The sequence below is a fragment of the Clinocottus analis genome, unplaced genomic scaffold, assembly GCF_023055335.1.
Source record: "Clinocottus analis isolate CAN_PGR_092001 unplaced genomic scaffold, fCliAna1.0.p SCAF_5, whole genome shotgun sequence".
In the NCBI taxonomy this organism is placed as follows: Eukaryota; Metazoa; Chordata; class Actinopteri; order Perciformes; family Cottidae; genus Clinocottus; species Clinocottus analis.
Genome location: NW_027176207.1, coordinates 8,299,677 through 8,313,925, shown reverse-complemented (window position 1 = coordinate 8,313,925; position 14,249 = coordinate 8,299,677). Strand labels below are relative to the sequence as shown.

Genomic DNA, 14,249 nt, shown 5'->3' with positions numbered 1-14,249 from the left:
TCAAAATCATTATGTGAAGAATCATTCTTCTATCCACTTCTAAATTGTTGCCAAAGTAAGTGCACAAACACGCATGTAAAGGTCATTCGGTGCATACACTTCTTAGTATAAACGACAGATAAAGATGTAGCCTTGAAAACACTAATAATACTTCATTAGCGTTGTGATTATTAAAAGCAGGTGCCAGATTGTGTAAGCTTGTGGGTCTTAAGTGAATCATTTTGAAACCTATGCATCCATTTTTTTTAATTCTGCATGGAAATGTGAAGGTGTAGTTCCGTCTCAGCCTCTGAATCGCTGCCAACATCTCTGATTGGTTCAGCGTTTCGTGAAGAACGAAGTGACACGACAGTTCAGTCTGATTATCAGGTCAGTTCTGTCTATGAAGAACTTCAAGATGTCTTCTGTCACTGAGCCGCAGTCTCAAAGAAAACATCATTTTCCCCAGCAATGGAAATGTCATTCACACCCATTGTGTGAATGACATTTCAATACTAACAATTATAAAAATCCCATTAGTTTGTTTTTCTTTGAGCTTTGTCTATTCTAAGTCCTAGTTGGTCTCTTGGTGTGAGGGCTCTGAGTGAGTCTCAGACGTTTGACAAATATAAACCCCGTGGACTCCATTAGACTCTGGAAGGGACCGTGTGTGGTTTCAGACTGCCTCAGTCCACAGGGAGTTATAAAAACACATCGAACAATCTCTTCTGAGATTTGCAGACGGCTTGAGTAAAGATGCAGAGTAAAGGTAGAACAGCTTGTTTCTGTCTGTGAGGTTTGGTTATCTGCTCCCTTTTTGCTCTCACAGCTGGCAGCAGAGTTCTGTCTTGTCAGGACAGAGTCAGTCCAAACACAATCAAATAAAAGTATGCATAGCTCTCAAGAGAAACGTGCGATTCTGCAGCGAGTGGAGGCATGTGTAACATTTCTGTCACCCAACCCATTTGTCAAAGCGTTCAAGCAGAGTGGCGTGGTGTGCCGGGTGCCAAGCTCAACTCTGGTCTAAAAGCATTGAATTGGAGCAATCAACATGATCAGTGTGGAGGAGGTCATCTGTAACACGCTGTCTCCTGCACTGCAGTACTTTAAAACATTACTAGTGAAAGATGTGGCTGTTCAGAAAATATTTTATTCAGCGAAGAGAGTGAGAATCCAACGAACTGCGGACGAGAGTTACTGCTGAAATAGAGAATTTTAACAGTTTCAAAGATCTCTTTTGGGGATCTCTAATCTTTCTCTTATATCACAAAATAAATGCTTTTAATACGGCTTATCCTTAGTCACAAAGCTGTTGATCTCCTCTTTTATTGTGTGATAATTCAAACCCGACTTCTGTGGTCATGACTGCAGGGACAGCAGATGGACATGAAGCGAGGCACTGAGAGCAATAATTCAGTTGTCAAAATAGAACCTTTTCAGCAGACTTCTCCATTTGCCTTGTTACCTTAATGTTAAAAAAAAAGGTGAACAAGGAAAGAAGTACAGATATTTTATTTGATTGGCACATCCAGCAGCCGTAAATAAACTTTTGAATGTAAATATATCAACTAGATTCTTTCCTGAGACTTCCTGATGAATCACTGCATTAACTGCAGCTCCACAAGCAGCGCTGGATGTGCTTATCCACGTTGCATTTGGCAGGCTGTGATTTGTCAAAGATGCTCCTGAGGAGATAATTGACACACGTGGAGGGATTTCATCCAGAGTGACAAATACTCTGCCTTTCTTCCTCCAAACTGGAGATGTCAATGCACAGGAGCCATTCTAAGCCACACGTATTGAAATCTGGAGATTCAAAGCTAGTGATTAATAGGGGCTGTCAATACTTTTTAAAGAATATCAATTTCAAAGAACATCACACAGCTTCCTCGGTACACATGATGTACGATGATAACCAACGAGCCAATTTCTCAAGCACTCACTCTTGTTCTTTTCTGCTTGTCAGAAAGGATTCAAAACTTTGTTCTCAAACCACTCTGCACATCCTCAACCAGGTCGCTTTCCGCTGAGCATCATCAGTATCTCCTGAGTGTCATATCTGTTTCAGGATGTGTGTCCAACATTTTTAAAGAAACAGGCTCATTCACTTTCTTGACAGTTATTTCAAAAGGTCAAGACCATCGTGTCTGGAGCTATAGATGATTAGCTTAGCTTAGTTTAGGATAAAGACTCGCAGCAGCGAGGCTTGCTCTCTTAAAAACAATCATCAGCACCTCTGAAGCGCTCTATGCCACATCTCATTTGCCCGATTCCCCTTTTAAATCACATTTTCCTCAATTACTTACTAAGACTGGCAACTTATTTGGATCATTCAGTCTGTGTGTGTATATTTATAAAGAGGTTAAAGGGTTGACATTGAATAATGTTAGCAGATGTGTGAAAGGAGAGGACAGGTAAGAAGTAATTTGTTTACTTTCTATTACAACATCAAAGTGTGATCATTTTACCATTAATTACAGCATTATTTAGGTACATTATTCATTTGTTTCCACTGATCGTGAACATTCAGTAGATTATTTTGAATTACAGACTTCATCATGCACTTCACTACGAATTGCATGCAGATCAAAAACAAAAGACCAGAAAGACTGCACATGCTTTGTTTGGCATGTTGTCTCTGTTTGTGGATGACAGCGTGACAGACGCACACAGAGGGCCATGAATCACTCTCAGCCGTCCAAGTCAGCCGCAAACACATGAACTGGTCGCTGGAAGAATTTGAGTTGGGACCAATTTATTTCCAGGACGATGAGGAGCAGTAAAGCCACATTCCTCACTTGGCCCTTTGTCTGTTAAATGACTGTTTGGGCAACACAAGTCATTCATAAAAATGGATTTATTGAAATAATTAGTCTTTGTTGAGTTGCGGCGAGTGAGAATTATGACTCTGGCGGCATGGGGAGTTGCAAAGATTTCAACAGCAGCGACTAACCTGCTCCTGACAAGCATGCGTCTTCATGTAACCTAGAAAATAATCACTGTTTTCACACTATGACCAGGCCTGTCGTCACCTATTACTGTCACGTTACGGTGTTTACATGAACACTCAACTGAACTGAAATCGTGCATATGTCAAGAGTGATTCACTTACTAGCCCGAGCCCACAATCCATTACATCCCCGGTAAATTATTTACACAACACAGCCGTACACACCACCAAGCTAACTTAGATTGTCAATTCGCTCAGATGTTTCCCTTCAATGTCACATCCCAGATGTGACGTGGGACTGACTCACCACTACTGAGGATACAATCTGGATAAAACCAGTCATGCACACTGCATTTCTGTTTATTCTATACTTTAAATAAGCAAGTAAATAAAGGCTTCAGGGCCCGGTTATCAACGACAATGAATACATAAATAAAGCAATACTGAATACAATAATCAGAAAAGTATTTCTTTTCAAATTCCAATGTATAAGATCATCAATAAATGAGACAATGAATGTAAAACGTCATGTATATAATAATCCGATTTTCTCCTGACGTTAAGTGCTCGTTCACACTTTTACCTACTTCCTGTTTGCCTGAGGTATTATGAACCTGCGCGTCACAATCCTGGCAAGCATCCCCTTGAAGACATGTCCAAATATAAAAAGTTCAAACTCAAAATTTTATCTGAAGCCCTTCTCCCTTACCGAGCTCAGCAGAAGGTCACATTAGCCCCGGTTTACTGCGGCTTCTCTATTCTTCCCCTCTATTGTAGACAGCTGTGTACTCCAGCTCCCCGGTGACCGGCAATCAGCCTCTTGCCGGCCATTTTTAGCAGCGTACTGAGTGTCAGAGCAGCGCTGTGTGTGCATGTGTGTGTGTAGCTGCCCCAGCTGGCAGCTGACTGGCCACCGAGGTGAATCCATCGGTCTTGGAGTCAGCAGGTCAAGTGTGTTAAAGATTATTAAACAACAAATAACACAAACTAAATGAATTAGTATTTGGCGTTTACATCATGAATAACCTCTAGGAACGATTGCTATACCACAATAACAGCCAGACAATTGGTGGATTTAATCTTTTTTTTGTTGTTGCTTGATTGGTTTTCGTGGATGTGGAAAACCAAATTAAAGGAAAAATATAACATTTTGAGGAATGTATAAATAAAAAACTGTCTCCAATGAGGAAAGATCTGAACATAATCTTTCAGATAAAGCCAAAAGATATATAAGAAGAGCGAAACAACCTGCACAGACGGTTGTATACTATATTTAGCATCATAACATATTAAACAACAATGTTGTTATTAAAATTGCACAGATTAAAATCTCGCTAAAGCACAGTAGTCTAATCGATTGGACGGATGACTTAGCATATTTAAATGAAAATGTGACTCCAGCTGTGACCTGCTGGTACGTACACAAGCTGAGGAGGACGAGGCCCCTTCTGTCTGTTAATATTGATACCAAACACGGCCTGCGTTTTGCTTCTGCTGAGCTGCCAGATTGTCAGACTTCAGGCTGCTGGCAAAAAGCCCACTCACTACTACCTCTGCTCCATTAAAACCAAAAAGAAATATTTAAAGGGTGAAACCACTCTGAATTAAAGATGTAAACTGTCTGTATGTGGTGAAATCTTTAGGCCTATTGCGCTTTTGGCCACGCCCTCAATCTGTGGCGTGACAGCAGGCGCTTTCGACATTACGGACTGGGGCGTGGCCAGAAAGCGCAGCTGCATTTTTTTCCCACGTTATCCAGAGTTGCTTTGAAAGTGTGAGGTTAATAATTTGGAAAATGCACTTAATGTCTTTCTTTCTGTTGTGGTACATGAGAAGATTGATAGCACTCTCAGCCGGAGAGTTCTATCAATCTTCTCATGAAAGTATTTCCCAAAATGAACTCTTCCTTTCACCACAGCTACTCATGCGTGTTTTCACACTTGTCGTTGTTCAGTGCATAACTAAACTGTTCCTGTTTTCTCTCTGTCCTTTGATGCAGCGCTCCAAAATAGCAGTTTATGAGAAAATGTGGTCATACATGAAATCAGCTGAACCGTCAGTGTTTGCCAAAACAACACCAGACGGGGTTGCCAGAGTACGAAAGTCGAAGGGCAAGTTCGCCTTTCTACTCGAATCCACAATGAACGAGTACATAGAGCAGCGGAAACCATGTGACACCATGAAAGTGGGCGGCAACCTCGACTCTAAGGGCTATGGTGTGGCCACACCTAAAGGCTCTGCATTAGGGTGGGTGGGATAATATAACAATATCCTCCATGTTGTTATAGTATTCCACCTACCCTGATGTCTCTTTTTGCCATTCTCTTCTTCCTCACTCCTTAATTCTTCTTTTTTTCTCCAAGTGCATCAATGAGTGAACAGTGTTATGAGTTTATTCAACACGTTCAGACATTTTCTGTTCTGTCCTATCTATCTGGTTTGTGTCTCTGTTTCTTCTTTCTCTTAAGGTTATTGGTATATTAGTCACTATCACGAAATCCATTTGAATGTTGATGTGTCACCTTTCCCGACCTTTGTTTGTTTTGCCCTTTAACCTCTCCTCCCTTTGGTTTCTGTGGTGCCCTTTTGCATTGTTTTTTGCTAGTTACAATGCTGGTCTGTCAGTTGTGATGAATGTTAAGCTGCATGCTGGGTGTTCTTATTTCTAATTCAACAATGACAGAATGTCCCCATCCCGCACACTTCAGTTACAAGCAATGTAACCCTCCATGCCACCTCTCTAATATTTAACATTTTCTTTGCTGTAACAATGCTTCTTACCCTTACCAGTGAAATTCTTTACCAATTTGTCCCTTCCGTGCTCCCCTTATGAACCATTGATATTTATCACTATTTTTTTACTAATATTCTATATTAGATTTCTCACGGACCTGTTCATTTTCTTACAAGCTATGTTTTATCGTTTCAAGAAATGCTGTTAACCTGGCAGTGTTAAAACTGAATGAGCAAGGCCTCTTGGACAAATTGAAAAACAAATGGTGGTACGACAAGGGAGAGTGCGGCAGCGGGGGAGGTGACTCTAAGGTCAGCCTCAATGTCACCAAAGTCGGGTATCCTAGAACAGAGTAATCGGCAAGGCTGGCGTCACACTGACTGTAGTCTTTGGCCCAAATATCTGATAATAAGTTACAGATGAATAAGTTGGATTTTACATCTTTGCAACTGTGATCGACTGGGAACCCTTTACTTGGCTAATGGAGAAAGAACAAATTAAATAGTGTGAGAAAAAGCAAAGTGCAGAAGTAGGACAGAGGAAGAGTAGATGATTAAAAGCTTAATACATTTGTGACAGAGTAGTTGTTTTCTATATTTTTGGCCTGTGGTTAGAAAAGACAGAAACCTTTCCTTCCGCTTTTTCTTTCTACAGGCCAACATGGCAGCTTTGTTTCTCCATGTGGCAAACTAATGCCAGAAAACAAAGAGTTATTCTTATTTCACAGTTAATACCTCCAAATCAAACAATGTAGAGTATGACCCATCCAATCTGCCGCCTGAGTGTTAGGGCAGGCACGGGGAACAGCGTTGTCTTGAGGGGACTAAGCATCGCAGGCAAACGTGAGAATTCTAATGAAAGACTGACAACTAACGGTCCAAACTTTTTTGTCCAACATCCTTTCATCGAAATCCAGCGTAAGACAGAAACCTTTGGTTGGTCTTGATCCAAGGCCAGTCAAAGTCTATCCATGGCCACCCTGACCTGGTAAACCCTGCAGTGGTAGAGTGTAAGATATGACCAGGGGCTCCATTTGTACAAGAGGATTTGAATTGAATCACACTTTGGTAAAAAAAAAAATATATAGTTTTTAAATAGTGAACATAAAAACAATGTACAAATACGTGTGTAAAGATGCATTCAGACCTCATAGTGAGACCATGCAACTTTTGCTACCCAGCAGCCACTGTGGCCACAAGTGGCAATTACAGGACAAAGGTGCTGAATTGTCTGGTGTTTTACTTTTTGTTTGATTTTTTCTGTAATTAAAAACATTAAAACGTTTATTTTTGACATAACAAAGTCAGGGTCACATAACCAATACTTTGAAGTTTGCCACCTTTAGCACCCGGTCCTAAGGGATGCTGCGGCAACTTAATATGGACATAGGGCTGAGATTTATTGCTTATGAATTTCACTTTTAATTTGTAAGTTTGAATTTGTCTCAAAAGTAACATAGTCTCACTTTAGCTGTTGTTTTGAAACAAAGAAGTGGCGTTACAATATAAAAAAGTCTACCTTATTGTTATAAAGCCTGTCTCACTTGTTTGTGTGTGCACATAATCTATCTTTATTTACACCCTCTCATAACTGTGCACATCAGGCTCAGATCTGCAGAACAGCTGGGACCTTTTTCCAATGAGAATTTCTTCCGTCAAATCTGTTGTACAACCTTTCTATGAATGAGGCCCCTGATCTTTTTTGTTTGATTTAGGGCTCAGTCGTAGCCCTCAACTGTGGATCCATCTCTGCCTCTGCTCTTCAGCTTGAATCATGACCACAGTACACTTGGCATATTGCGAGAAAGGAGACGGAGAAAACTTTGCTGTTATTGACTCTAGTCATCCATTCCTGGGTGAGCAGGACATGGATACAGCCTGTGGGATAACACAAAGACGCCGTCTCTTCTCACGGGCAATGTGCCTCAACCCCTTGGTTAGATAGGAGGAGATGACCAGTGTAACACTATAACTCTCTGACTGCCACATTTCTTTGTCCTTATTTCACTTTCACAAATGCAGGTGTGGGTAATTTCACAATAAGATGGGAATATATTGTATGTAACTACCACTGAGAAAATATGACATTCGCAGCATAACGCTAAATCCAATGTTTTGCTGAAATCAAATTCAGCATATCTATTCATACACAAGAAATCAATGGAGATATTTTGAACTAAAACAAAATTCCAGACAAATCATATCTACCACTGTTTTATTTATTCAAAGCTGGAGGATTTAAAACAACTCTGTTTTTGTTCATACTGTGTGATGTTTATTTCATTTCATGTCATGCAGTATGTGATTTATGTTCTAATTTGGCCATATGAGTCGGTATTGTGCATGTTTTTTTTCATGTTGATAATTTTTTGTGCTCATGTGTTTTCGATGCTGTTTTCTTGTTTTTCAGACAGACTAAAAGGGGAAGTTTAGATGTGATTCAAATCAAATGGAGCGAAGGTCGAGCTGATACTTACAGGGGGTGGACACAATAAAAGAAACACCTGTGCAATGTATCAAATTACAACACAACAATAAATACTATCTTTGTGAAGCTTACAGGTCTCATAAGATGCAAGGTAATACTGCCACAAAACAAACTACGCCCCCAAAACATTACTCTGAAGGTGAATGAATACGAAACTGAACATTATTGTTTTATTAAACTTCACAAATGTAAGATTTATAGCACTATCTGTTGCATTGCATTAGCTTGCACAGTTGTCCATGTTATTGTGTCCACCTCTTGTTCTTAATCAGCGTTTGGGAGATTGTGATTAGATACTGACATCAACTAGCCTGAGAAAAGAACAAATAGCAGTGATCCATTGCAGTGGAAATCATATTTTCTAGAGTCATATACATTGCAGATTTTTTACGTTAGACATTCTTAGTCAGTAGGGAACGTTAAAAAATGTCAATCGCCCTCTGAGGATCTTTTGACCTCGAGAGAATCAAAGCACTTCAGATTAGATTCATCTGTGTGCTTCCTGGAGAAGATTATGTGAAATACTCCCAGATTTCAATGGAATCTAATTGGTCAACTGGATGCAGAATGAAAGAGCTTTTGCATAAACAGACGTCAGAGATAATGCAGAAGTGAGAGAAGGCAGAGGCTGAGGTGGCTGACGTGAACCGCTGTATGCTGGTAACTATTGACAACGTGTGTGTGTGTGTGTGTGTGTGTGTGTGTGTGTGTGTGTGTGTGTGTGTGTGTGTGTGCAACTCAAAATTTACTTGTTTTATCTCGCTGCATTTCACAACCTTCTGTTCTGAAAGGTGCTGTAGAAATTAATTTGGGAGAGGAACAGATGTAGAGTTTAAAATGTTTGTTTTTTCCTGTTTCTACCAGTGTGTGTTTTTAATGAGCAGCATTTCTAAAGTTTCTTTGATTTCTCTTTAAGTTCTCCAGCAAAGATGATGACAATTATGTCCCATTGCACTCTTTCAGATGTTACATCTTTTGACTAAATGTAATTTATAGTATTCGCTAAACAGTACGTCATCCACATACCAGTGGTTAGCCAAATATCAAAGAAATATCAACCCAGCTACTGCTATAAATAGGTTATACGCATAATGTTTTGTATATATGGATGACTTTCTGTTTCATTTAGGTTTTTCAGATTAGAAAAGGAACAGGGAAATCTTTGAGCGTTTCTAAATTGGGGATAATTTAGAAGTGCATTGCCACCACCTGGTGGTGTACCGGAGACCTTCATCTGATGAGCAGCAGCGTCGAGAGGGTCGACGTACAATCTGTAATAACAAGAAAAGGCGTGTAAATCCGTGTATTTACAGGGAGTAAATCCCCCTACCCACAATGCTGTGGGACAGAGTAGACATTATCTGATCACAACTAGTCATAAGCTTTAACCAGCTGTACGTATTTTTATGTGATTAGAAGTTATTAAACTGAAGAGTATGACGAAGCTGCATCTGACAAATTATAGTTTGATGTTGCATAGATCGAAGTTTCTACTTTAAACACTGAAACAAAACCATTACTTTGCCTTCCAAAGAGCGCTGACTGGAGAACAGGACTGCATACCATCCGCCCAACAGCATGCCTGACTTGTTTAGGTTGTTTAGGTTTTTATTTCACTGTTTTTTATAAATAATCAGAACACATCATTCGTATTATTTTTTGACACTCAAGGAACTCAGTGGTGAATACAATATATTTCACGATCTTGGATTACAAACACTGATCTTACTTTTGAAAGGAAATAAGCCGGGAAATCTATCAGTCAATGAAAGTGAACATAATGTCTTGCAAAACAAAACAACCCAAACTATTATTCCCCTCATTGGTTCAGAGTCGTAAAACCAAATTCTCTTGACCTCATCCGGCTCGTAACCATTCAAAAACACCCTCCGATTTGGTTCTCTGTGTGGGGGCTTTTGTGAGACATTAGGCTGTAGTACATATAACCTTTAATGAAATTGAAACCATTTTGAAATGAAATTAATTAGTCATTTACTCAAGAAAGGGTTCCTGTTAGATCCACCTTGCTAAACATCAAAAGGCCGCCCATAGCATCAAAAAAAAAAAAGTGCCCTCAGCAATTACTGCCTTTGTTTTCTTTCGTTCTGTGAAAGCTATGCAGCAGCTGCTTTATATTGCAAGTTTAAATCTGTTCTCCTCTTGTGATCAGTGTGTGCCGATTACTCAAAGCGATATAGGTGGGGTCTGGCATGCTAGGGTAGTCATGGATTATGAAAGGTCATATATTTACAAATATACGTATGTATATATATATATATACTGTAGTGTTGCTTGCTATCTGTGATGTGTTGGCCAGGACCCTACTCTATCGCTTTGTACAGTATAAAGTAGTTTAAGAAGTTTAATAACATAAAATAACATAATAAAATGTTATTTATGTTATTTCCCACGTGAAGAACTCCTGTAAACCTTGCAGTATTGAAACTCAGTGAACAAGGCATCTTAGACAAGCTGAAAAACAAATGGTGGTACGATAAGGGTGAATGTGGAACCAAGGACTCTGGAAGTAAGGTCAGTCGCTGCAGGTCTTTTTATACTGATTGAAAAGTGCATTTTGACCTAAATGTTCATATGCAAACATCTAAAGCATATTTTTTTTATATATATAGTCCCAGACATGTTGTTCAGGACATGATATATCTGAACACTTGCAGAATAGCATGTGGAAAACATTAAAAACTAGATTTACTTCACACATACTCTAATTTATTTCCACTCCGATCATAACTCATGACATTAACATGACTTCATTGCTACTGTACGTAGACAAATCCAGATTTGTAAATTTGCAGCATGATCACACAATATTTTTATTCATACCATCAAATTTTAAAAAGTTTAATCATAGAATTGAAACCATTATACTGCTATTTTGTCATCCAAACCTTTATTGAAATTTAGTTTATTGTTGATGTTCCTCATTTGTATGCAAACTGAGCATTAACGCCAATATGACCGGCGAGTTTTACCTTCTGACAAAGTCCAAACTGACCTTTGAATACCATCTGAGCACAAAGTGGTCCAATAGTATTTAAAAGGCATACATGGAGTGTCAGAGTAATAAACTATTTTTAATAAATATACAGATGGTTATAAGCCACACACTTTTTTTTATAGATATTATTCTTTTACTGCAACTGAACTACAAAATGTCCCCAATGGTTAGCATGCAAATGGTAAAACTAACATAAATTAATTTCAATATCACTGTTTGGCTTTTAATAGCAGCAAAATGGTTCAATTCCCCCTCCACAGCTTGCCTCTTTGATTGTACAAATGCAGTGTGTTGAAGTTGAGCAGCTATGATAGTGAATTGAGGTTTTAATCTGTAGACCTGTACGACCACGACCGCCTTCCTCTAGACAAGGTCTCGTAAAGAGACGGTAAAGCAGGATAGAAAGCAACTCTGTCTACATTCACCTTCCCAGCTCTTAGGGGTAGACGTAACTTTAGAGGAGGATTTAGACACATTTGAGTCGTTCATATTGATCTCACTTACAGGCTAAAGTAGGCAGAGGGTTTTGTAGACGCAATGAGCAGCCTCCTCCTGAGTAACTGCTAGTCGTAGTGTAGCAGGATGTGCATTGTGTTGATGTAAGTGTACATGTTGTTGGCTGTCAGCCTCAGACTGCCAGTTCAAAAAGTCTTAACGGTGGTCTTTACCTCCCCCAGGACAAGACAAGTGCACTAAGCCTGAGCAACGTGGCAGGAGTCTTCTATATTCTGGTCGGAGGGCTTGGCCTGGCTATGACCGTGGCTTTGATAGAGTTCTGCTATAAGTCACGGCAAGAAACCAAAAGACTGAAGTTGGCAAAGAATGCTCAAAACTTTAAGCCAGCCCCTCCGGCAAACACCCAGAATTTTGCCACGTATCGTGAAGGCTACAACGTGTACGGGACAGAGAGTGTAAAGATCTAAAGGGTATGTTTACCGTTGCTTCCACGTCCGTGTCAGTTTGAACGTTGTAACTGAGTCCGAGTGTCTGCAGTAAATCTCATGAAAGACACTAATCTTTCATCATGAGACTTTAAACCTTGAGTGGTTCTGACTTGAAGAATGTTCACTGGAAATGATGAGTGGAAGGGGTCACTCAACTTGACCAGCACACAAGCAGACTTCCCAGCATGCCTTGTCTGCCTCTCCGGAGATCCCGCTGTTTTGCAATTTGAAGAAAACATACATAATGAAAACTTGCTGTTTCTTTTTATTACACGTTTAAGTTTTTGTCACTTCTTGTCGTGATAATGAAAACAACGTGATGAAGGTTAGTATCTAACTCAGTGTGTCAGTCTCACTAAAAAGTGCTGCTTCATTATATTCATCCAGCTGGTAACCTTGAATTGACCTTTCGAAGACAGTAGTTAAACTTGTGTTTTTTTTAGTTAAGTTGAGCCAAACATATGTGCAGTGCCGTGGCAGCGCTTTCATTTGATCCTCATCCTTTGCTCATCTTTTTTTTTTTGCAGAGGTGAAACGTGTTGATTCCCACTGGTGCGTCTGGATTGAGACAGCCACTCCGTGTGACCCCGACACCCCGAGGCTGGCATCCTGGAGGCAGCGGCCTTCTTTGTCATCAGCTTGGACGCAAGCCTACAAGTCAACAAGTGCTCATTCGGGTTGTGAGGCCCATCACACTAACAGAGGGCAATGTTGCAACAGGACTTTTGCGTCTGGAAACATAAGATTTGCCTCTTGTAGTGCCTTATGGAGCATTTCGGCGTCATGGCAATGCAATCTAAATTGAATCCACTTGAAAAATTATAAAAACTAAAAGATCTGTGGAACTATAGGGCAAAACAGTGCTTCAGATGACAATTAGATGAACTGTTGTAATATCAGTTGTTTTCTATGTTGAAGAAGAAAAAAAAAAAGCCATGATTTGCAATCAAAACATCCTGTAGTACTTATTAAGTCATTTGAATACTTTACAGGCATATTTCTGTGGTGAAATCTTAAGTTGGATAAATGTTATATTTAGTGAAGTAAAGTTATTTTTCTTGTTTTACTATAAGACTATTTTCAGTTTCATAATATTTAGGAGAAGCATCAATCAATAGGGCAAAGCATCAATTAAAGTGACAACATTTTGCCCCGGTTCAACTCAGAAAACATCAATAATATGAAACTAGAGTCATCTGAAACTGCTGAGGTGGTGTTTTTATTTTGGTTTTCTTTTCAAAGCCTGTTGGACATTATATACAACTGACTGTATTCACTTAGATGCTTCTTTTAAATCAACCATGTGAGACTTCATTTGTTTCAACTGCCACTATTTGGAAACAAGACCATTTTTTATTGAAATGAGGTCCGCTTTTAATCACTTAGTGCCATATTGTTGAAATTAAAAGCATTATAAATCATTTAGAGACAATGAGAGTAACCCCTTTTTATGTGACAGCATATACAAATGGTTTAACTGAGCTTATGGTTTACACTTTGTACACACGTAGAAGCCGTCCTCATGTGAATGCAGTATCTGCAGCTGTGAATCTCAACATTTTTTGGTAAATGATAACACACCTAGCTTCTTTGGTCGTGATAAGCTTTCTGTGTCTATGCATTACGCAGAAGGTGAAGTGTACATTGAGGAGAGAGCTACAAATGAAACGTTTGTCTGTTTGTACAAGTAAACTTTTTATAAACGGAAGGACAACAATCCTACAAAAGCTACAAACCATGTACGCCTACATTTGTTTAATATATCAGACTTTAGTATCCCATCCTTTTCTCCCCAGATAAAGTGCATGTGCATTTGGTGATAGTTTGACCAAACTGCAACTCGAAATGGACCCCGGTTTAGTTTAAAGCCCATAATGGCATTTGATCCAGTTTGTTTGTTTTTTTCCAGTTCATTTGTAACAGTACCTCAACCATGAGAGTTGCATGTGTGGACACAATGAACCTCTGAGGAGGTCATGTACAAAGGATTTTATTACATTTCCTTAATAAAAGCAGGTTTATATTCATCTTTTGTATCTTTTTTTTCCTTCTGCTGCAGGTCCTACATGCTTACTACACTGTTTAATATGACTTCCACAGACGTGCTGATTGAGAAACAGGACTTTTCTATAGAAATAA

At 39.3% G+C, this 14,249-nt stretch overlaps 1 protein-coding gene across 1 annotated transcript in view; it reads left to right on the top strand.

The window, feature by feature from the left end:
• Positions 1-14,138, top strand: part of LOC137802623 (glutamate receptor 3-like) — a 60,063-nt gene extending 45,925 nt beyond the window's left edge. The window contains 4 exon segments of the mRNA XM_068600633.1: positions 4,929-5,176; positions 10,568-10,682; positions 11,844-12,092; positions 12,638-14,138. Of these exon segments, the coding sequence (XP_068456734.1) occupies positions 4,929-5,176; positions 10,568-10,682; positions 11,844-12,089 (609 nt within the window). The 3' untranslated portion in view covers positions 12,090-12,092; positions 12,638-14,138.
• Positions 14,139-14,249: the final 111 nt, after the last annotated feature.